The sequence below is a fragment of the Camelina sativa genome, chromosome 17 (genome assembly GCF_000633955.1).
Source record: "Camelina sativa cultivar DH55 chromosome 17, Cs, whole genome shotgun sequence".
Classification (NCBI taxonomy): Eukaryota; Viridiplantae; Streptophyta; class Magnoliopsida; order Brassicales; family Brassicaceae; genus Camelina; species Camelina sativa.
In genome coordinates, this window is record NC_025701.1 from 8691099 (window position 1) to 8715554 (window position 24456).

The window sequence follows — 24456 nt, forward strand, 5'->3', positions numbered from 1 at the left end:
AAAAAAAAAAAAAAAAAAAAGTTTGATAACAGAAAGAAGATTTACGCTAAATATGGTGGATCCATGGAGATATTCCTTCTCACTTATTTACATCCAATTACGCTACGAACTGTCCAATCACATTCACACCCAAAGAAAGTTGTATTCCCTCCCACCTCCGGCTTTCCATCTAGAAGATACTTTAAGAAACGCAGATCGGTTAACTCAGATGTTTAACCAAGTCTGTCAAATGTTTTTCTTGTTTATAGTATTTCTTTATTTTCCCGCGACAAGTGATTTCTTAGGTCTTCGATTACTTCATGTAACATACAAAGCCTATCCACGTTTAGGGGAGAGCTTTAAGGTTTACATATTGGGATATGATTCATATTATATTTAGGGTTTACATTTATGGGTTTGTTTCATAGATATTTGGAGTTTCAATATTTTATATTGATTCACAGTTTTAAGATTAAGAGATATCAGATCTTTATCTTCTTTTTTTTTTGTTTTCTTTTCTATCATATTGGTCAGTGACCGAAACTTACTGCAATTTTCCATATATTAGAGACATGCATAGTAGTTACACACCAAATCCATCAATCCATGATGGTCTTATTATCATTTCGGTACGTTACAGAAACACAACAATGGGTTCAAGTTCTTCCGTATTATAATCCAAGCTTATGTGACCTTGTTCTTCTGTTGCTTCTTTGCTCTCCATTCCTTAACGTCACTTTCTACCTTGGCATTCACACGCGCTTGAAAACCGGGATATGGTTCATACCCGAAAACCGATTGAAGAACCTGCATTATATCATTCACACAATTCCACATTAGCTTTTCAAGTTTTCTGGCTACAGTTTTCACAGAGCTGTAGTAAGAAGGTAGCAGAGACATTAACAAACAAATCACAACTTTCACCTCGAGCAATACGAAGAAAGGAGCCATGAGAAAAGCTTGGACTAGATTGTCTAATAGCGCAGGTGCTCGTTTCTGTGAGTCGACAAGAATCAAGAATGATCTGTTTTAGGGCCCCATGAATACCGATGAAGAGAAACAAGTTACAGGAGAAACAAAACAACAATTCCTAAAAAGCCAAAGAACTTACTTCAAACATTCCATGGCCAACGAACTGCCCGGTCCAACATAACAGCTGAGATGCCAACCCAACCTGCGGAAAAAGAACAGTTAAATTGTTACAGTATCTACATATAACAGAGGGATTTTCAAACACATATATCAAACTATCAAATGATTCACAACACTCAAGACACATACATACAAAGCTCCTAATTTTAACAAGTGATGTTAGACTCTAAACATCTCAGACCATCACATATGTTGGTGGTCAAGAAACAACACTTTTGTCCAAGCACACAATATAAGTCTTGCAACAAATCATTGAATGTTTAAAGCCACAGACAGGGTGTTACTGTGTTTAGTACTGCTGTCTAAACGTTAACAGCTAATGCAGGGACCCCAGAGACAGAGGACTAAGTTAATCGTTGAAGGTAATATAACAAATCTAAATAAATCGATTTCAATATATATATATATATATATATACACACATATAGCCATATAGGGGCTCCCAAGTCAAAGCTTGGAAAACAATGAACAATAAATGCATGAAGCACACACACAACTGCATATATATACACAACACATGGATGCATGCACATACTCTGATTAAATAAGCTCACCCTAAAAAAGATGATGATGATTCTTTTTTTTATCAGAAACCCTAAATTGAGATAAGAGAAACCAAACCTTAAAGGAAAGAGAAGGTCCTAATTGAACAGCGAGTAAACTGGAACCAACCCAGCAAGAGAAACACATGAGGGCAGCTACAAAGCCAGATCTTTTATCCAAACAGATGTAGAACAGAGCATAAACCAAGGTGAAGATGAACCCAAGGTTAAATCGGAGAACGCCGTCGAGGGTCAACGATTGAGAAACCCCTAATTGAGAAGGATCGAAGATTGGTGTCGTGGAGTGGAGGAGAAGCAAAGCTGTGAAAACGATCGGCCAAACGAAGATGATGTGGATAACAATGTTTATGGGATTGCTGTGGTAAGCACCGTAGAAGGCAAAGTGTTTCTCGAGATCGAGCAGTCCCATCAAGCGACTCATTGGTATTGATTGAGATTTTGTTCTCTCAGGAGGAAGAGGAATCAGATTAGAGAGATATGTGCTTTTTTGGGGAGGTAGGTTTGGTGGAATTGAATTGAAAAAATATATAATCACCGAAAACACAAAACAGGGGAGATTAAAAGATACACGGGAGGAAGAAGACGAAAGTGGGAAAGTTCTAAGTTTAGCAAAGTTGCTAACATACGCTTCCTAATGCTAAGTTGCGCAATCAAGCGATGTGTGTTGACTTTACTTGGCCGGGAGATTTCTTTCCAATTGCTAACCTACGCTAACAGGTTTGATTAGCTTTTTTTTTACCCAATAAGACTTTGACAATAGTTGCTAACATGCGCTATTGAAACGGATTAATGTATTGGGAACGTAAGCGGAAAGATTGACTTGACCGACCAACGATTTCTTACTAACTTTGGCTATGGTGATTACTACTAACTTGCACGTATAGAAGACTGAACGTGTTTTGTGATTGCTAACTTGTACAAATGAAAAAAAAAACAGTTTGTTGACTTGAGTTAGTTGGAGAGTTTTTAGATTGTAAATAGCACTTTCTGGAAGGGTAATACGCGCCAGCTTTCGTTTGTTAGAAAGACTAAAAATAGTGTCATGTGATTGCTAATGCTAACCTGCGCTTTTGATGTTTTTGTTCCTTTGTTTATTTCTCACAAGACTAAGTTTTAGTGTGGACGTTACCGATTCTCTTATCCACACACATCTTCTGCCTCCAATAATCTAATCTTTAAAAAATGAAATTGAATAATAGAAAAAAAGATTGTAACGACACTGTGTCATCTCTCTCTCTCTCTTCCATTGCCACCGCCATCAAGAAGTAACAATGGCTGAAGCTTTCACAAGTTCCACCTTCACTAACCTTCACATCCCTTCTTCCTCCAACCACTCGGTACATATTCTTTCATATAATAACGATTTATATTCATTAGAATAAGAACACTTAGAGAATTGTGTCTTGTGTTGTAGCCTAAGCAGATTTCAGGACCAATTCATGGATATTGGCTATCTGTTAGTAATCTTTTCTTTACCTATGACTTAAATTATAAGAATCTCCTTCTATTCTTGTTATGAACTTACATTTTTAAGATTTGAAAAAAAAAATATTAGAGGAAAGTCAATGAGAAGAGGGAAAAGAATCTGATGATAAGAGGAAGCTTATGTGTAAGAAAGGCATTGCCACATGATTTGCCATTAATGGCTGTGATGGTTCAACAAATTGAAGGGATGCGTGATATCATTACTGAGAAGCACGTGTGGCATCTTAGTGATAAAGCCATCAAGAATGTCTGTAAGTTACAAATTTGGGGTTTCTTGAGAAAAAGATTCTTATATAATAAGAGGTTTTGATTTAATGTTTTTGACATTGATCTTGATCATCTGCAGATATGTTCTATATCATGTTCACTTGTTGGGGATGTTTGTACTTCGGTTCCGCAAAAGTATGGAAATAAAAATACTCAAAATCGAATATCTTGATCCATTTGCTGCATTGGGATCTTAATATTGGTGTGATACTGAATCATATATAGGATCCATTCTATGACTCGGAGGAGTACCGTGGAGATGGAGGTGATGGAACTGGTTATTGGGTCTACGAAACTGTATGTATCTCTTTCTCACATAGAAACTGAATACTTAGAAATAACATAAAATTATAATTAGGGATGTTGCAATGCAATAGACTAGCCAGCCTACCATAATTAGGGTTGTTGCTATGGAATAGCTAGCCAAGCTTGATATTAGTAGACCCTGTCAACCGTTCAAGTTCCATAGACCTTTGGCACATTACAAATATAGTTCGGGATATACATGTGGATTTTACTGTCGTGCTTAATAAGGTTGGGCTGGGTTGGCCCATAGACCTTTGGCACATTACAAATATAATAAACGTACATCTTTAGTAAGATTGGATAAGAGTTGTTTATTGTGTTTTGGGCCTTTTCGCTAATATGGGTGCAGCAAGAAGATATAGAAGAGAAAGCAAGAGCAGAACTATGGCGTGAAGAACTTATTGAAGAAATTGAACAGAAGGTTGATGGCATAAGAGAGCTAGAAGAAGCTGTTACTAAGTAGAAAACTAACTTGTAAATCATATATACCAATTTGACATACATAAATATATTTCTTATAACGGTCATAAAACATTATTATATACTCTCTTCCATTTTATATAAAAAAAAAGTTATCTGTTTCTTTGTTGTGTTGTGTTCTAAATCATTGAACGAACATGTTAGGAGCACTTGACACCATGAGAATTTTTTTTTGTCTCAAATATTTTTAAAATGTTGACGAATCCGTTTTTTCTGTGTTTATATAAATTAATTTACTCAATTGGGGCTAAATTAATTGGTCTTATACACTGGAAAGTGAGTCTGATGAGGAACAATTAGCGGGGAATACGCTTTTGCACGATTTTATCTGTGTCGTCGAACTGACGAAAGTATAAAAACAAAACAAAATCAATATCTTAGCTAGAATAAGTTAAGAAAAGGAGAGCTTGTCATGTCTTTGTCAGTAATCTTCGTGCTTCCATGTTTCAAAGCTTTTTTTTCTAGCTTGTATTTCACACGTGTGGTTTTTATTTGTTTATTTTTGTTTTCTTTCAAAATTTCAGATATTTTTTTTTTCTTTGTTGTTGTGGTGTGTGTGAGTTAGGAACACATGACAGGAGATATGATGTAACATTTTTATTTAAACAAAAAGAAAAAAAAAAAGATCAATATGGTGTAGTGTAATACTGTCGTATATCAATTAATTCTTGTAGTTGTTCAGTTTTAATTCTGGCCCAAACATGATCGATGACTGCTAATGACAGATTTATCATACTCCAGTCCATCATTCACACCTTTTTTTGTTATAAATTCAGTAAAGTTTCTCAATCATTTTTACATTATAGCTTACCAAAATTTTCAATACCAAACCAAAGTTTGCCTAGCATGTGAATAATAATGTTAAAGAGTTTATAGTTTCCTAACGTAGCTTTAAGAGTTTATAGTATTATTGTTTATTTGTTTTCTAGTACTATCATTCAGAAAAAAAAAGGATGAAAAAGAGAATTACATGTCAGCATTTTTGTCCTTGAGGGATTCTAGAACGACGAGAAAGAATCAATCAGACAAGACCGAGTCCGTCTCTCTCTTCATTACATAACACGCCAACGAAGACTTAGACTATCCTCATTGGTAGTCCTTAGATGTTTGTTAGGAAATTTCTTAGGTATAGATATTAATTATTAATGAAACAAAAGCTAAAGATTGGAAGAAACGTTTCTAATTTTAGAAACACAAGAAACGTTTCTTAGTAGACAGGTGGCGCGATATGAATGGTGAAATGAGATTAATGGGGTAAATTTTTTTGGCATTTCTCTTTTATTTTCGTGTGTTCTCTCTTCATGTTGTGTGTTATGTTTTTTTTTTTAATGTTTTCTGTTTTAATTTTAAATGTTGTATGTTATTTATGTTTTTTTTTGTCAACCATTGGGCCACAACTGGCCGGCCCAATTAGCCAAATTTCTACATTCGTAGGAGCCGGGACTTGATCCCGGTGTGATGGTGCCTTCTACAAATGGACTTACCTCATGTCACTGCACTAATGTCACTTCACGTTATTTTATGTTTTTATTATTAAAATATGTTTCTATGATATATAAAATAATTTTGAATATTTTAAGTTATTAATTATTATTTTATTATATTTATTACTAAAAAACACCTTAATTTGGTTCTATCAATAATCAACAAAATTTTCCTCTTCTCTTAACAAAGTTTCTTTTTTTCTTTTTATTATTAAAAATTGCCTTAAGAAACAACTAAGAAACACACTAATGAGGATAGTCTTAGCTGTCTTTTTTCTCCACATGTGCAGTGTATTGACCTAGTCTCCGTCACAGCTCCAGTTATCTCCACGTGGCACCCTTAAATATCACATTCTTTGACTTCATATATCACAGCCTCGTCACTTTAAGAACTTGGTGTAACTGAGATTTTTTACACTGCAACATTTACTTACTACAGATCCTTGTCCTTTTTATTACAAATGCTATACGTGTCTGCTGCGTGTATCGTACCGAGTAACAAAAAGAGAAAAAGGAATGAGAACACAAAAAATCAAATTCTAGCTTTACTCGTCACACCTTTTATTAGTATTACTATTAGTGAATGAAAAAAAAACAAAGAGAAAAGTGAACTAATATTGAATGATTCTTAAATACGCGGTCAAAATAATCGCTTTATAAACACATCTCTTCTTCTTCTTCCTTAGCTTTCATCAATCATCATCACTCTCAATCCAAAACCAAAAAAAGATATTTTTCCCCCAAGTCTGAGAAAAAAAGTTTCGATTTTGCGTCTGTTTTGAGGATGCCAGCAACTGATTTTCAAGGATCATTTGGAAGGTCGTTGCTTAGTTTACGGCGAGACCAAGTTGACTCATCATCATCATCATCAGCCGGAAATAGTAGCCACCACCACAACCACCACGAGCCAAGCAACATGGAGGTTGAGCTAGATTCGTTTCAGAGACAAGTCGCTGAGAAATTCATCGATCTCAACGCCTCAGCCAACGACCTTCTCTCCCTCGAATGGATCGGAAAGCTTCTTGATTCTTTCCTCTGTTGTCAAGAAGAGTTTCGAGCTATCGTCTTCAACCACCGCTCTCAGATCTCCAAATCTCCCATGGACAGATTGATTTCTGACTACTTCGAACGGAGCATCAAAGCTCTCGATGTCTGTAACGCAATCCGCGACGGTATCGAACAGATCCGTCAATGGGAGAAACTTGCCGACATCGCTATCTCTGCTTTAGATAGTCAGCACCGTTCGATCGGAGAAGGACAACTCCGGCGAGCTAAGAAAGCTCTGGTCGATTTAGCGATCGGAATGCTCGACGAGAAAGATCATCCTTCCGGAACCAATCTAGCTCATCGGAACCGTTCGTTCGGAAGAGTCAAAGAGAGTCACCACCGTTCGATTGGTCATTTCAGATCTCTTTCGTGGAGTGTTTCAAGATCATGGTCAGCTTCTAAGCAGTTACAAGCTTTAGCTAATAACTTAGCTACGCCTCGACCAAACGACGTCGCTGCGAGCAATGGTTTAGCTGTACCGGTTTACACAATGACTTCGGTTTTGCTTTTTGTCATGTGGGTTTTGGTAGCTGCGATTCCTTGTCAAGACCGTGGGTTGCAAGTTAACTACTTTGTGCCTAGGCATTTCCAATGGGCAGCTCCTGTTATGTCGTTGCACGATAAGATTGTTGAGGAATCTAAGAGGAGAGATAGGAAGAATTCTTGTGGATTGCTTAAGGAGATTGATAGGATTGAGAAGAGTTCGAGGTTGATGAATGAATTGATCGATTCGATTCATTTTCCGATGAATGATCACAAGGAAGCTGAGGTGAAACAGAGAGTTAATGAGCTTGTTCAGGTTCGTGAAGCTTTGAGAAATGGTTTGGATCCGTTTGAGAGGAAAGTTAGAGAAGTTTTTCATCGGATTGTGAGAAGCAGAACCGAGAGTCTTGATTCTCTTTGATCTTTTTGAACATGTTTGTCCGAATATGATGATGATTATTCATATTTTGGATTTTTCTTCCCTTTTTTTTTTTTCTATTAATCTTTTTTGATCACTTGTAAAAAAAAAACTCAAGGAGTGTAGAAGTTATCTTCTTATCTCTTTGTGTTGCTAATAGTGATGATGTTCGTCTTTTACTTGTTTAGTTCCTACATTTGAACCAGATACCTCAAGAAACAAAAGAATCTAACATTGCGAAGAAAGATTTTCATTACTTTGATGTGTTCTGCAATTTGTGTTCCACGTTTACAATTCGAACTGAAGATACATAGAAAACTCTGGACATTAAACTCCAATCTCCAATATCTTCTGTATTGTCCAAATTCATAATCTCCTCTACTTCATACCTGGCAAGTGTTTCTTCCTGCAAACAAAGCTTAAATGCATAAAAATCAACTCTATGGATTAAGGCTTTAGACCAAAACAAAGCTTTAATTGCAAATAACTAGACTTGTCCTCGTAAGCTTATAGACATTTCTTTAACAAATCAACGGTTTGCCTCAGACATTTGTGATAGTCATCACCAAAAATCTGATAATACGTGCAATTGTAAAGACACATCATTGGCAAACCCACAAACAAAAACTGTTTAAAGATAAAAACTTAATGATTCTAAGTTTATGTGCATCAGAGAGATTCCCATCTAGACATTAGTCATCATTCTCATCTCCTAACAAGGAGACTCTGATGTCCCTGTCTTTTAATCGTCACTTGCACTCATCAAAAAGACACCAAAAGGGTGTATTAAAAAACAAAACTAAACTGCACACACTAGATCAAAGTTGATCATCTAAATATATTATTTTAATGACATGTTGCATCAGAGAGAATCCCATCTAGACATTAGTCATCATTCTCATCTCTTAACAAAGAGACTCTGATGTCCCTGTCTTTTCATCATCACTTGCATTAATCAGACAAAAACCCAAATCAAATCAGAAACTAGGAGAAGCCAACAAAACCATTTCACATCAATAAGCTCAAAGATCAGAGTAAAACAAAAGAAAACAGATTTGTAACCATGAGAAAGAACAAAAAAAAAAAAAATGCCTCAGAGTTGATTTCTTGTTCCTAGAGAAGCATCTCTCAAAGTATATTTAACACCATCACAGGCATTTAAACATCAAGCAAACCCTAATATAATACACACACATAAACAGCTAACATGAGACTAGCTAAAAAATGAATTTTTAAGAGAAAACGAGTTGAGAGTAAGTTTTAAATAGAAGATCTGAAGAACAGCGGCGGAGCTAAATTAGGGCAGAGACAAGTCAATTCAATGGGTACCAATGGGCTTTTTAAAAATAATTTTATACACTGGCCCAATATCAAGTAAGCAAAACCGGTTTGGTTTTGTCGGTTCGAATATTGGTTAAATAGTAATTGATTAAGAAAAACCGGGTTTGGCTCTCCCTCTCTCTAACACAGAAGCACACAATTCCGTTGGTCGACGTCTTAAGTTTGCCAGCGAAATCGAAGGTAGTCCCTTCGTCTGCTTTTCTGTGAGCTTTCTCTCTGTTCCACCATTAATCTTTCCCTTTTTTCTCTTATTCAAACTTTTTCTTCTTCTTCTTCTTCTTCGGGAAAAATATTTTTTTTGCAATTTTCTTTCTTCCTCCATGATCTTTCTCTTCTTTGTGACTTCGCCTCCTCTGTGCTCATTTTCATGAATTCTTCTCTTGTTTTGACGCAAAGACCCATTTTTTCTCTGTTTCTGCTTCGAAAAGACAAGACCCTTTTTATTTATAAGAACCCATCTTCCGTTACAGTGACTCTTGTGTCCGAATATAGACGTCCCCCATCTTCAAAGATTCGATTTTGATCAATCCCTTGCAAAAATTGAAGTTTCATCAGGTGATTGAAGTAAGTATTCGAAAGAAAATGTTGATCCTTTGGAAATTTCACTCTTTTTTAATGGGATTTTTTGATGAATGTTTTTTGTTTATAAACAGAAACAGGATGGGTAGGGTTAAGTTGAAGATTAAAAGGCTTGAGAGCACAAGTAACAGGCAAGTTACATACACGAAGAGAAAAAATGGGATATTGAAGAAAGCCAAAGAGTTATCCATTTTGTGTGATATTGATATTGTCCTTCTTATGTTTTCTCCTACCGGAAGGGCTACTGCTTTCCATGGAGAACACAGGTATTATAACATTCCCACAACTTTGTTTCTCTTTTATCATCTTTAATTCTGTGGTTTAGAACTCGTAAAACTTTGTGTAAAGATTCAGCTGGAATGGTTAAGAGTATTGAGAAGATCACACAATGCATAAGTAGGAACAGATTAGGGGTAATTTGACAGGTTGATTTAGTTGAGAGCTTTTAGCTTTGTGGAGAGATTAGGGACTCTAAACATACTCTAAACTGTTCTATTTTCCTTTCAGTTATCAATTCTCAGATATTGTTCTAAAGAGTGATTCTAGCTTCTAGTTCTTGCAAGACTCTAAACTATTAGAGGGGGATGATAGATTGAGGTTCTGTACTCAAGTTTCTTGCAATATACTGATATAGGACTTCACTTGTTTTTTTGTGCAGTTGCATTGAAGAGGTTATTTCCAAGTTTGCGCAATTAACTCCACAAGAAAGGACAAAAAGGTATGGTAAGCATTATTTAAAAGTTTGGATACTATCAATCCTTTGATGCAATTTCTGTTACGAAACTAAAATCAAAGTGTTTTTTTTTTTTTTTTAATGCAACAGGAAACTGGAGAGCCTTGAAGTAAAGACATAAAAACTCACTGAGTTTCTTCTTTTCTGTATCATCAACTTTTTGATTTGTTTGAAACAAAAAATTGAGCTGATTTGTTTTGCTCAATTGCAGGCATTGAAGAAGACTTTTAAGAAACTGGATCATGATGTAAATATACATGACTTTTTAGGAGCAAGGTACATTCCATGAGTTCTTATAATTAATAACCATATCTTGTCATTGTAAGCCTCTGAATATATCTGAGATGTTGTTGTCTACTCTATCCTGCAGGAATCAAACTATTGAGGTATGGATCAACCATCTCCGGTTCTTGAACTTTCGTGGATACCTAATTAATCTCTTTGAGTCAAATTGCTTAAGTTCGTGTTAAAATGACCTCACATGACAGGGTCTAAGTAACCAAGTAGCGATATACCAAGCTCAGCTTATGGAGTGTCATAGGAGGTTGAGGTGTGAAAAATTATAGTTTCCTGAGTTATAAATTTTGCTTCTTGAAATCTTAGTTTCAATCTTATGTAAGTATTTTTCTTCTGGTGGGTGTTTTCAGTTGCTGGACGAACATTGATAGAATAGAAAACACAGAGCACCTCAGTTTATTGGAAGAATCATTGAGGAAATCTATTGAAAGAATCCAGATTCACAAGGTATGTTATTATGTTTTCCTTTTCACTCAATCATTATAGACCTAAGATTCAGGAGTTCATTTCATAAAATATACTTACGAAAGACAATATCCTACATTTTTTCAGGAACATTACACAAAGAACCAACTTTTACCAATAGAGTGTACAACAACACAGGTTATAACCATTTGTCTCCTTTCCTCTCTTCTTCTCTCTGTCTCTCTTCAGGATATGTTCTTAACCAGACCAAGCTTTTAAATGCAGTTTCACAGCGGGATACAGTTGCCTATGGCGATGGGAGGTAATAGTAATATGCAAGAAGCTCACTCGATGTCTTGGCTTCCTGATAATGATAACCAGCAAACAATCTTACCTGGTGATTCCAGTTATCTTCCTCATAGGTAAGAGTCTAAGTCACAATTAGAAAAAAGCAATTTCACTATGAAAGTGCTTACTCAAGTTATGGTTTAATGATTCAAACAGAGAGATTGATGGATCGATTCCCGTTTACTCTAGCTGCTTTTTTGAGTCTATTAAACCAGAAGATCAGATATGCAGCAACCCGGGACAACAGTTTGAGCACTTAGAACAACAAGGAAACGGTTGTTTGGGTTTACAACAACTTGGAGAGGAATATTCATATCCTACACCATTTGGTTCTACTTTGGGAATGGAAGACGATCAAGAGAAAAAGATAAAATCTGAAATGGAATTGAACAACTTGCAACAGCAACAGCAACAACAACAACAACAACAACAACAACAGCAACAACAACTAGATCCTTCAATGTATGATCCAATGGCTAATGATAATAGTGGCTGCTTTCAAATTCCTCATGATCAGTCCATGTTTGTCAATGATCATCATCATCATCATCATCACCATCATCAAAATTGGGTTCCAGATTCCATGTTTGGTCAGACTTCTTACAACCAGGTTAGTGTTTTTACACCTTCATTGTAACTATCTAGCTATATGATCCACCAAACTGAATATGTCTCTGTATCTTTGGTGATTGCAGCAACCAAACTAACTCAAGACATGGCTCATGTATGTATGATGACTGGACTTATGTTTGACCAAGGACTAGTTTGAGCCATTGCTACAATGTCCAAGATAAAAAAAAATATATATAAATATAGAGAGAGAGAGTGTACATGTTTTTGTATGTATGAGCTTGTGTCATATACTCAGGGGAGTTTTTAGGCATTTTGTGTATAAGAGATACTGTCTAGGAACCATATATTTTACAAGAATGATAAATATAATCAACAAATATATTGTTTTCTATAGATGTGTTCCTTCTTAATTGTAGCTTTTCAAACTCCAAACTCTTATCATGACTGTATACATAACAAACTCCAAATTAAGTTCTAAGTTGTGAAAAAAGGAATTTATATGTAGAAAAAGGAAAGCTTCATTACAATAAGGATGGACAAATTAGTTCAAGAAAAGCTTCATGACAGTGTATACATAACCCTAAATCCAATCTACAGTCTCAAACTAATTTTGTTGCCAAATTAGTTCAATGTTGATCTTCACACGGCAACTTGAAACGGCACAGTGGACAAGTGTGATTGGTCTCAAACCACGTTAGGAGACACTCATCGTCAAAGTCATGACCACAAGGTAAATTCATAACTCTACTTTCACCGTTAATAAACTCTTTCAAACAAATAGCGCACGTCGTCTCGCCAGTAGAACTAACCTTGTCGTATATTTTCCTGGGTAAGGACTTGACCACGAGCTTGCTTGCGGGTCTCAAAGGGAAATTGTTGGTTTCGTGGAACGAGACTCGAACCGCTTCTTCAATCTGAATCGCTTCTTCACTGCGAGAGTTAGGAATAAGAAGCAAGGACACTAACAAATCATATTCCGGAGAAGAGTTATAACTTGCGGAAGAAGTAACTTCGTCAACATAGAAGATTAGCTTTGTTATCGCATCGTAAATATCATCGTCGCTAATTCCTGATTCCATCAAGAAATAGTTCAGTTCTTCTTTGCTTTGACACTTCTCGTCATCTTCGTGGATGAATTCTTCCATAAACGACGAAGCCGTAAAAGTCGGATTATAACCGAAGACTTTTGCATTGATTGTGATTGTGCCGTCGCCTTCTGGTTCAGGATTGCGTCTAATATGGTGATGCAGTTCAATTCTCATGATTGATTGAAGACGATGATAATGAAAAAAAAATAAAATAAGAAAATCAAACGTCTGATGGCTCTGTGTGTGTTGTGTTTATGTTCAGGGTTGTCACAACCTAATTTATAGAGGATTCTGCGTGCATTCGTTTGCCTAGTGGGATTTGGAAATACACTTTATTATTTAAGATTTTAAGTACTATTTTGATATTTTCCAAGATTTCCTTTTTCTTTTTCTGTTATTATCTTATTTGGGTTTGTGTATTTTCCCTTTTTTCTTTCTTTATAACACATCTTATGATGCTCTTATGTTTCCCTTTTTTAAATAGTATAAATCTAATTTACTTTTTTTTTCGCACATTATTATAAGATGGGAAAAGAAAACCCTTGTAGGTCCTAAGTCAACTCTGTATTATTCGTTTTAAATTTGATTTTAGTTTGATTGCCAAAATTCACATGATAGACTTAATCTTATACGCAAATCTATTAGAACAATACTTTCAATTGTAAACCCATGATTTTTTTCTATTTAGGTAATGGAGGGTTTATTTCGCAGCTGTTTAATAAAGATATACATATATATTAGAGTATTATATTAAATTTCTAGCATATAAGTATAGAACCATAGAAAACGATATATAGCATAGATGATAGAACCATGGAAAATGATTTATATAAAAATAAACAATGTTATATTTTGCACAAAACGCAAAGCTTTTCAAGTCTCGTTCACCCTTCATCTCTCACATGGCATCTCGTAACGACACAATGGACAGACATGACTACTCATAAACCATTTCATAACACACTCCTCGTCAAACTCGTGTCCACACGGTAAAGGCACAATAATACTTCTTCCGTCGTTAAATTCCTCCAAACAAATAGAGCACATGTCAATCTCACCGACCACATCGCTAGTCTTCTTGTATATTTTTCTTTTCAAAGACTCGACAGCGAGCTTGCTCGCAGGTCTTAACCTAACAATATTGGCCTCATTAAACGAGGCTTGAAAAACTTCTGCAATCAGATTAGAACGATCTCTCTCTTCAATTCGATGATGAGAGTCGTCGAAGCTAACATTGTGCTCATCCCATAAGTGTCGAAACTCGAAGACTCGAACAAGCTGAGATGGAGCCATTTCTCCACGGACATAAATAACCTCGTGCTGATCATCCTCTAAACCAAGAACCTCTTCTTCAATGGTCTCATTGAGCGAGACTTGAAAACCTTGTCCAAGTTGAGATGGAGCAGCTTCTTCAGTTTGATGATCAAATTGAAAGCCAACATTGTGCTCATCCAATAAGTGTACAAATTCGTCGACTCGAGTAACTTGTTCAAGCTGAGATGGAGCTGCTTCTTCATAGACAAGCACAACATCGGGCTCCTCCTCTAAACCTAGAACGTCTTCTTCAATGGTCTCATTGAGCGAGACTCGAAAAACTTCTCTAAGCTGAGACCGAGCTGCCTCTTCAGTTTGATGATCAAAGTCAAAGCTGATAAGGTCTTGCTCATCCTCTAAACCTAGAACCTCTTCTTCAATGGTCTCACTGAGCGAAACTCGGTAAACTTCTACAAGCTGAGATGGAGCTGCTTCTTCAATATGATTATCAAATTCAAATATAATATCCTGCTCATCATCCTCTAAACCTGAAACATCTTCTTCAATGGTCTCACTGAGTGAGACTCGAAGACCTTCTTCAAGCTGAGATGGAGCTGCTTCTTCAATTTGATGATGATCAAATTCAAAGCTAACATCGTACTCATCCAGTAAACCTGGGACCTGTACCCCAATTTGTTCAGAAGGAACATCGATAGTAAGAGTCCTCAAGTACACTCTTAAAGCACAACCTAGATTATAATCATCAGAGGAAATTGCTTGATCTACAAGTCTCCGTAAGTGTAAAAACACATCGTAATTCTCTATGGGAGTACTTGTTTCTCCTGACCACATCAAGAATTCAGTAAGCTCTACATCAATGCATTCAGGGTTACTAGAGAAATCTATTAGTTTTTCATAGAGGTCCCAATGGGTGGTACTTTGATATATTTTGGTTGTAGAAACACTGATTTTGATTGTGCCAACATTATCGGGTTCAGGATTGTGGTCGATTTCGTAGGAGAAGAACGAGATCATCACGGCGAGAAGAACGAAGAAAAGAAAGAAAATTGGAAAATAAATCAAATCGACGATGATATGGGTTTAGGGGTTCTCTTGAATGATTTCATCTATGTATTTATATATTAGAGGGACTAGATTGGTATAAATATATTTAGCAGATTATCTGATTCTATTGATTCTATTGACGTCACAGTTTTCATTGATTTTTTTTTTCCTTTTTTTTTTTTTCTAAATTTCATAACGATGTATAATTTCCCTTTTTTGTTATTTATTTCCCTTTTTTGTTATTTACGGTAGAAATTTAGTTTTCAATTAATGTTTTAATGTTCCATTTGTTTTTTTTACATTATAAGCATATGATTGCAGCAACCGAACTAATTAATCAGGACAGGACTCACGTATACAACATACTATATTCTATGGATACTGGACTTATGCCTGAGTTTCTGAGGCATTGCTATATCTTAATGTCCAAGATATACATACTCATAGGAGTTTAAGTCAGTTTGTGTATAAGAGATGTTTTCTAGGAACCATATATTTTGTAAAATTGTCGGTATATTTTCCTTTACTCCTTTAGTAGATTATAGATGTTTGTTGGCTATAACTATAAAGTGATCAATATAAGGTCTTTCGTCCTCTTTTTAATTTTAGATTTTCAAAACTCTTTCGATTCTTATCAGTTCTGTTATGATTAACACAACATTCTCCAAATTTATATAAGTAAAAAAAAAACATCGAATTTAAAAAAAAGAAAAGAGATTTTTATAAACTGTAGAAAACAAAATCTTCGTTACAATTTGAATTTTCATACTCGAACTGCTTCTTCAATCTGATTCATAATTAATATAAGGCTCCAGAAGAAGAAGATCCAACCACACTTCTAAAGCACACCCTTGAGAATAGCCATTACTTGCGGAAGAAGTTACTTGAGCAATATAGGGGATTAATTTATAAATCGCATATAAAACCTCGTGATCGCTCATTCCTGCTTCCCGCAAGAAATTAATCAAGTCTAGTCTGCTCCCACCCTCGTCTCCGTTGATGAAATCGTCGGCAAGGGACAAAGTCGTGAATGACGAGTGATGATCTTGGTCGAAGATCCTCGCATTGACTCTGACTGTGCCCGCATCTTCTGGTTTAGGATCGTGTTTGATTTTGTGTCCACGCGAGACTTGAACATCCTCTAAAGTTTGAGGCTCATCGTAAAAAATAAGATCCAACGTCACTTGTAAAGCACACCCCGGAGAATACCCATCACTTTCTGAAGAAGTTATTTTAGCAACATAGCGAACTAAGTGATGCATGGCATGTGCAACATCGTAGTCGCTGATCCCTGCTAGGTTTAAGAAATAATCCAAGTCCAATTTGCTTTCACACTCGTTGCGATCATCGTTGATGAATTCGTCGACGGACGACTTTCTCGTGAATGTCATGATTTCGTCGTCTCCTCCGAAGATCCTTGCATTGACTGTAACTGTTCCCGCATCTTCTGTTTCAGGATCGTGTTTGATTTCGTGTTCGAAAACCCCCGTGAACATGATTATAAAGTAACAATAATAATTCTGGTGGTTTCTCTGTTTTTTGCTTTCTCTGTTTGTTGTTGTGGTAACCCAAGAAGAAATTGAATCGATGATGTAAGGGTTTAGGCAAGGGTGAATGAACTCAATATATTTATAGCAGAGACCTTTGTCGGTTCCTAATTTTTTTTTGGGATTTTTGAGATAACATTTTCCATTTGTTTTTGTTAAGTCCATTACAATTTCCATTTATTATCTTTTTAAAAGAAGAAAATTTACATATGTCCATTACGATTTCCATAATAGCTCTTCTTCCTTTATTGATTTTGATAAATTCCTATTCCTTAAAGGTGAATTTTATTATACTTATGAAAAGTTTAGAAGAAATTTATAATGTGAATTTTTAATTTAACATATTCGTGATTGAAGAGCAAACTACACATATGCTACTACTACTTTAGTAATAACGAGTCAAAATCGTTTTGCAATTAGAGTCCAAAACACTACAGTACTACACGTTACACAACACACAAACATAAAGTAGTAGCATCAACTATCATCCTACATTACTTCATGTCTTCATCTCTTCATCGACGATCATCCTACATCAACTATCACTCAAACCCGAAACAGAGGAAGAAGAAGATGATGATGTGAAGGACGTGGACATGCCATGTCTTCTCTTCCTCTTATGGTTAGCCTTGAAACAAGCTTGTCTCAATCTCTTTGTCTTATCCTCAAACTTCAAATCTGGTAACTTCTCAATCGTTTCCTTCTCCTTCTCAAGCTTTTCCAAAGCGTTTCTTAGCTTGTCTTCGTTTTCTTCCCCTTCCATCTTCTGCAGCTCCTGTTACAATTTTAAGAATAGTCACATCAAAAATCACTGAGAGACCATCACATTAAGGCTTTTAAAATGGTGTGTTTCAATTCCAAAATACAGTAGAGGAATTCACTTGTTATAACATAGTTATATTATATGTAATAGTTGTTTATTATACCTTGACATTACTGATGAGTTTTTGTAGGCTCATGAGCTTACGATGAGGCCAGCGTTGAATACCCAATTCGCGACACCTCTTCTTCAAAAGAGTTAAACCAATGTTAAGTTCTTTAGCCGCTTGAGTTATCGGCATGTAGAAGTACAATGAGATAGTTTCTTTCGACAATGTCTTCGAAACAGAACAGCTGGAAACACATTCTTCTCTGCATCTCCTCTTCTTGGTGGAGATGGTTTCACTCTTTTTCTCCAAATCAAGATCGAGCATCGACTCTTCTTCGGTCCATGAAACAGAACCGCACCCACTAAGTAAATCTGCTTAAACAGAACGACAAGAATGAGAAGTGCACACATAAAATCCATGAGAACAAAACATAATTAAGTGCAACATATACTGATATATACATACCGTCAAGAGATACGATGGAGATAGGATCAAGATCAGGTAAAGCCAGAAAGCTTGAGGAAGAAGGAAGATAATTGTTAGAGTAGGCAGAAGGAGGAAAGTCATCTTTTAAGTCGAAGAAAAGATTCGCTAACTCGCTGCATTAAGAACACACAACAATTAAAACATGGATCAAGAACTACTAGAAACACGTTTAAAAAAAACTCATGCATGATGAGTCAATTAAATTTACCTTTGATGAGAGTAAAGTGATGAGTGGTTTAGAAATGAAAATGAGTGATCTTCTTTGCCAAAAACTTGATCATACTCCAATTTGCAAAACGATTTCATACTGATCATTAAGTGGTTTGTGATCACTAATCAAGGAGAGAGAGAGAGAGAGAGAGAGAGAGGTGTATATATATATATACTATATACCCATATATATATAGTACTAGTAGATATGAAAAGAGAAGATATAGAAGTGAAGTAATATAACTGTACAAGAAAGTGGGTATTGACGGCTAATTGATAGCCCTGTAAAATTTGGAGTTACGAGAGAGAGATAGTAATGATTAATGGTAATTACTGCTGATAAGAGGGACGTTTTTTTTTTAGTAATAGTTGATAGATATTATAGCCTTCTCTTGCAGAAAATCTATACCCGTCAGTTTCCACAATAAAAAAAAATAGAATTGTGTATACTTATTACGTTGTATAACGATATTATGTGCACACGCTTATAGAAATGATACATATCAATAGCCAATTAGTTAATTTGTTCATTTGTGAAGGTAGTATCTTGTTGAACTCATGTAATTACACTTTCTCCTAAGTGTTAAACATATAAAGAAATACACCTAAGTATTTGTAATCAGTTAAGATTAGATGTAAGTATGTAACGTATGGTGCCAAACTGCCAATCAATATTTTGAGGGCTCGCGAACAATAGTTACAGTTAATAGTAAAACCAAAAAAAAATATATATATATATAGTTATAGTTAAGGCTTTAAGAGAAACGGCTAAGAAATTTATAGTAATACATTTCCAACAAAAAGATAACGGTTTTGAATTAATTTCAGATAATGGCTGCGAGTAATTAATTCTTTTCAGGTGATTCTTGTAATTAATGGCCACTTAAGCAATGTGAAAACTGTAAGTTATATTCATAAAGTTATTTAGAGAGAAATTTTACCACTCTTTAGTGAACCAGGTAAAAAGAAATTTACTGTCTTTTTGTTGTCAATATTATTTTCAGCCGGTTTGGACCGGCTTAAACTGGTTTAGACACCCTTTTAGACTTAGGCATAGCTGCATAGCATAGGTAGTAGACTTAAACATGGAGTCTTTTAGCGACTGTTATTTTATTCTTTAGAACTAGAACTACCAAGAAGCTGAGATTTTCAAACCATTTTTTATAGGCTATATAGAAATCTGAAGAACACCAGTCCAAGTTAAATTAAGAGCTCTGTATAAACAAACTATCTGCGATATGTTTTGCTAACTTTTACAGGAACCTAGACCCCATTATATAAAAGATTACAACATTTTGCTTTGCTCAATTAAATTGAAAGACGAGGGCTCACAGGAGTTAGTAAACCATCATGAGGCAGGCACTTTAGATATTCACCTTCAGACCAAACAATAAAAGACTCCAGATTTCAAGCTGAAGATCCTATGGATTTAACCATGAACACACAAATTCTCTACTCAGTAATCGTTTTCTTTTGTTTCATCCTTTTTTTACCTTTGGCTCGAAGTCACTCAGACACAACAAAACTACAACAGAGATGAAGTTACATAATGATTCTCTTTAAGAAGAAGACAACAGATGAGTTGAAGCTATGTAAGACTTAAAAACCATTTAAGCAAGGTTCTGCAACAAAAGGCAGTAGATGGTTTCATACAACAAGATGTAACTATTATGGTAAAAATAGAAAAGCTTGTCTGTTGTCGTCATAATCCATTTTGCTTTTAAATTAAAAACCTCTCAACACACAAAACTTTACACACTCTGTTATAGAGAAGACATGTAAGCAAATGTGGTTTCTGGGCAACCTTCCCATCATTCCTCATCACCTTCTTCGTCATCATCTTCATCAGAGTCACCTTCTTTCCCCTAGAGATAGATATGGTTTTTTAAAAACTTATCAGGTAAAACTCATAATGGAATCTTCACAACTGAAATGGTCTCAGACATAAATAATAACACAATGTTGTTCCGTTTTCGGATATCTCTATCTAATCTTTCATCTCATCATGCACATAAAGCATATCACAGATGCGGCAAAATTTAAGCAGAAAACTCAACCAAGCAAAGAATATTAGATGAAGCTTTTACCTCTTCATCTCCATCATCGTCTCCATCAAAGTCCTCTTCATCAGCCTCCTACACAGTTACATACAATTTACCAAAATCTTCAGGCAACTTGTCATCTCTAAACAAAGTCAAGACTGGAAAATGATATAGTGAATATAGCTTACATTGTTAAAGTAGGTGAGAGGGTTGGGCCACAAATCTTCCTTGATGATATCGGCAACCTGCTACAAGACGAAATTCTGAGTTCAAGTTGTGCCAGATATGGGGTTACTCTTACAAAAAAAGAATTAAAAAAAAAAACAATATAGGATCAATACCTCGTCATGCATCTCAATCTCAACGTCCTCCTTGTGTTGAGCATCATTAAACCAGGTAAAGAAGCTGAAAAAGACATGTAATTGCTAATTAGAACGGCAAGAGTTTTAACTTGGATCTATGACGGGTGAAAAAATTCACTGAAAAAGGGATGGGGAGATGGATTTATACCTCTCTTCAGGTAATGCACGTTTGTTTCCATTCTTCTCGTGATCCACTCCATTCGACAAGCCCTTAATTGTTGAGAAATATAGTTACAGGAACAATCCCAAACAGTGACAACATAAGAAATAGACTTAGTTTATGCAATAGATAATCCACTTACTTTGCCCTCTTTCCATTTGATAGGGGTGGCTGTAACTTTTGTTGTTCCTTCTTCGAGGAAGGTAAAAGTCTTTGTTAGTTTTCCATCCTCAAAAAATGGATTGGGATTGAAGTACTGCAGTTCACAATTTGACAACAATCAGTAAACTAAAAAACTAAAAACTCAGCTTTCAGCTTTCTTAGAACAGTCAGAGATAATATCAAAATATGATAAAGAACAAAGATCTGAACTAAAAAGAAACTTACAAAAGTGATAGAGTATCCGGATTTCACATCTTTAGCATCCTCAACATCCAGAGAGCTAAGATATTTGAAAATCTGTTCAAGCAAAACAAATAGAATCATAAAAATACAAAAACAATGTGAATCTATCAACCGAAATTCATAAGGGAAACACAAACCTTTTGGTCTTCTTCTGTCAGAAGTTCACCTAGAGCAGGGTGACTCAAGAACTACAACAAAACCAAGTCCCCATATAATTCCAATAAGAGAAAAGATTGTTTTGAACTCTGAATTGGAAAAAAAAAAAAAAACAGAACAGAGAATGATAAAACTTACAGCAGTTAACCAGAAATCAGGGATGGATTTGATAATCTCGTTACGCTTGTCATAAACAGGTTTCCTTATCACATTATACTTCTGCTCCACTTCCAACACTTCATCACTAGCCTTTTCGTTAATCTAATACAACCAAAACAAGAGAAGTAATTGAGATTGGAGAGGACTCAAAACACAATTAAACTTTACTCAAAAAACAGTTTTCTTGACTTCTCTACAGAGATTGGACAAGTCAATTTCTCAAAGACAATCATTTAATTAATAATCCATGTGAACACGACCACATTATCATTCCAAAGACAACAACAACAACAACACAAGTACAAAGATACAAACTTTACCTCATAAATTGTCCAATAGAAAAACTCAAATCGAGAGAGAATCCAAACCCAGATCAATTCTCATCAACCAAATCAAATTAAACATGGGGATTGTTAAAAAGAATGTTTTTTTTTTTGTCTTGTGATTTACCTTCTCGAGGTCGTCTTGGATCTCTTGAAGCTTTTCAATTGAGAGGACAAGCTCTGTATCGATTTGCTCGACGTTCTCTTCTTCGGTTTTCGCCTTTTTGCTCTTGTCCGCCACCATTTTCTCAACCCAAATTGACGCAGAGGAAATTCGAATTCCTCACTCTTCTTCTCTGCCTTCACAGAGCGCAACAGCTAAAACCCTAAAAACTCGATCGTGATGTGATGAGAGAAGGTTGGGCAAAACTGATTTAGGGTTTTGGGGGGGTTTTTTTGTTGACCAATTAGATTATTTATTACGTCACGTTAGCCGAATAAGGGTATTTTTGTCTTTTGATATGTCATCTTTTGTTTTTAGGTTTTTAATTGATTTTACTCTAATTAACCAAGTGTACCCACCCTCACAAATCAACACATGTTGATGGTGATTAACTAACTAATTGACAACACTTATATCCAGTTAAAATGATGTGATGTTGTTTTATTATGATTAAAGAAAACATCAAGTGTTGACAACACACACACACAAAAAAAGTAATGATGGTTTGGTAATAACTAACTAATCTAATCTACCTACCAATAAATTTGTGTGGATCACACCTAATTTTCATATCACAAAATTAATACTGTACCAATCATTAATTTGCAAAATATGTTGTGTCAACTAGTTAATTAATAATAGTGTTCAATATATTTGGGCTCAAAATGGGCTTTCCAAATTGCTTTTACGTGCTAGTGACATAATATGGCCCACTAGTCCTGTCTAATAAACCTTTTGAGTCTCAAATAAAATGAATTTTTTTTTTCAACAATAAAATGTATTTTCTTGTAAAGGAACTTTATGATTTTAACTACTCCATTTCTATACGTTTAAAAGGATCAAATTTATGAATAAATAGGTGTCACAATATTCATATTCAACGGTCGATTTATTGGAGTAGTTTGGCTCTGGTTGAGTATTTATGTGTATATATATCAGAAAAAAACATAATAATAGGTATACTTCTTTTTCCTATTTAATATTGAATGGAATTGGGTAAGGTGGTCACAAACTAATCAATATTGTTGAAAACATTCTTCATAGCGGGTGGTACCACAATACTTTAATTTAATATATATATATATATATATATATATATATATCAATCTAGACATAATTTTCTATTTTCACGAACTTTAAACTATATGGTAGTATATTAATTTCGCTAGAGTCTGTCGTCGACCCATCAGATTATGACTTACAATCTGGATAAACATAACAATGTTACGTATAAAGAAACTGTGTAACCTCCCTATAAAACAAAATCTGCATTCTTTTTAATTTTAACATATCCACTCATTTTTTTAATTTTTTTTTCAACATATCTACTTTAAATTCGCTAATGTAGTAGCTTTTTGTTGGTGTGGGAATTAGCACCCCCAACATACCGATCTAAATCCGTTTAAAAGAACCAGTTATCTAAACCGGAAACTCGACCTAAGTTTGGACTTCATTTTCTGAAGGCCCAATAGTACCGAGAAGCCCATTGCCGAGGTGACGAACCAACATCTCAACTCGCCCCTGCGGCTGACCTAGCAAGAAAGAAACTTTTTTAATCAGTTCGCCTGTAATTAGGAAAGTAAATATATTCAGTAGATCTTCGAAAACCTATAAATAGAGGACAATCCTCTCATTGTAAGGGACATCCAAAAAATCAATACAAAACTCTAATTCTTCTTTGTTCTTGAGTAAAACCTAACTTGTTCTCTAAGAGATTTCATTTCTTTTTTACTTGCTTACTTTGATCCAAACCCTTAGAGAGAAAGTGTTATTGAATTTGTTTCCCTTCTAAACAAATTCATTGTGTGAAACACCCGTTTCTACACTTTTGAACCATGCAAACAATTGACTATGTGGGACTGGAATTTATTAAGATTTTCATATAGTAACATCTTAATGTGTTCCACAAAAAAAACTAAATTAACATCTTAATATATGCGGATAACTCGTAAGATATGTTTACCAGTATGTAAATTAACTTTATTGATGTATATGTTTCAATAAATCTAGTGCGGTCCAGTTTATTTCATGTTTTGTATCCAGTGCCCATACTCTTTTTATTCATTATTTTAACAAATTAGCTCGTTTCGAGTTATTGAAATGGTCCCAGTTTCAGATCATTCCCTTCGCATTTACTACTATCAGAAATCAGAATCCAACCCTAAGTTTGCAATTGCATGGCTAATAACAAATATCCGATATTAATGCCAAATTGCCAATTTTGTAT

The 24456-nt window shown here is 35.1% G+C and overlaps 7 protein-coding genes across 9 annotated transcripts; 3 read left to right on the forward strand and 4 right to left on the reverse strand.

Moving 5' to 3' along the window:
• LOC104756219 (uncharacterized endoplasmic reticulum membrane protein YGL010W) lies at nt 514–2283 on the reverse strand. Its single transcript, XM_010478769.2, has 4 exons — nt 1753–2283; nt 1091–1153; nt 904–975; nt 514–786 (listed from the first exon to the last, which is right to left on the reverse strand). The coding sequence occupies exons 1-4, from the start codon at nt 2113–2115 to the stop codon at nt 664–666; spliced, it is 621 nt and encodes a 206-aa protein (XP_010477071.1). The 5' UTR covers nt 2116–2283; the 3' UTR covers nt 514–663.
• LOC104756220 (photosynthetic NDH subunit of subcomplex B 4, chloroplastic) lies at nt 2870–4296 on the forward strand. Of its 2 annotated transcripts, XM_010478770.2 has the most exons (6): nt 2874–3031; nt 3109–3150; nt 3250–3430; nt 3526–3581; nt 3672–3743; nt 4102–4296. In XM_010478770.2, the coding sequence occupies exons 1-6, from the start codon at nt 2966–2968 to the stop codon at nt 4213–4215; spliced, it is 531 nt and encodes a 176-aa protein (XP_010477072.1). In that variant the 5' UTR covers nt 2874–2965; the 3' UTR covers nt 4216–4296. The 2 variants fall into 2 exon arrangements, with proteins under 2 accessions (XP_019095313.1, XP_010477072.1); XM_019239768.1 differs by lacking the exon at nt 3109–3150 and having other exon boundaries at nt 2870–3031; nt 4102–4285.
• Nucleotides 6320–7920, forward strand: LOC104756221. Its single transcript, XM_010478771.2, has one exon. It carries the CDS (start codon nt 6501–6503, stop codon nt 7665–7667), a length of 1167 nt encoding a protein of 388 aa, XP_010477073.1. The 5' UTR covers nt 6320–6500; the 3' UTR covers nt 7668–7920.
• On the forward strand, nt 9133–12329 carry LOC104756222 (agamous-like MADS-box protein AGL65). Its single transcript, XM_010478774.2, has 12 exons — nt 9133–9569; nt 9659–9850; nt 10243–10302; nt 10408–10426; nt 10529–10593; nt 10688–10703; nt 10806–10867; nt 10965–11061; nt 11167–11217; nt 11305–11441; nt 11524–11977; nt 12063–12329. Exons 2-12 carry the CDS (start codon nt 9666–9668, stop codon nt 12072–12074), a joined length of 1158 nt encoding a protein of 385 aa, XP_010477076.1. The 5' UTR covers nt 9133–9569; nt 9659–9665; the 3' UTR covers nt 12075–12329.
• On the reverse strand, nt 12567–13202 carry LOC104759287 (putative RING-H2 finger protein ATL50). The gene has a single exon (XM_010482231.1). The coding sequence runs from the start codon at nt 13200–13202 to the stop codon at nt 12567–12569; it is 636 nt and encodes a 211-aa protein (XP_010480533.1).
• On the reverse strand, nt 17430–18555 carry LOC104759289 (protein RKD1). Its single transcript, XM_010482233.1, has 4 exons — nt 18458–18555; nt 18229–18362; nt 17821–18137; nt 17430–17669 (listed from the first exon to the last, which is right to left on the reverse strand). The coding sequence occupies exons 1-4, from the start codon at nt 18553–18555 to the stop codon at nt 17430–17432; spliced, it is 789 nt and encodes a 262-aa protein (XP_010480535.1).
• On the reverse strand, nt 20038–22465 carry LOC104756223 (NAP1-related protein 2). 2 transcript variants are annotated; one of them, XM_010478776.2, is made up of 10 exons: nt 22194–22465; nt 21723–21845; nt 21566–21616; nt 21411–21482; nt 21166–21279; nt 21012–21073; nt 20843–20906; nt 20690–20746; nt 20547–20594; nt 20038–20324 (listed from the first exon to the last, which is right to left on the reverse strand). In XM_010478776.2, exons 1-10 carry the CDS (start codon nt 22308–22310, stop codon nt 20271–20273), a joined length of 762 nt encoding a protein of 253 aa, XP_010477078.1. In that variant the 5' UTR covers nt 22311–22465; the 3' UTR covers nt 20038–20270. The 2 variants fall into 2 exon arrangements, with proteins under 2 accessions (XP_010477078.1, XP_010477077.1); XM_010478775.2 differs by having other exon boundaries at nt 20690–20749.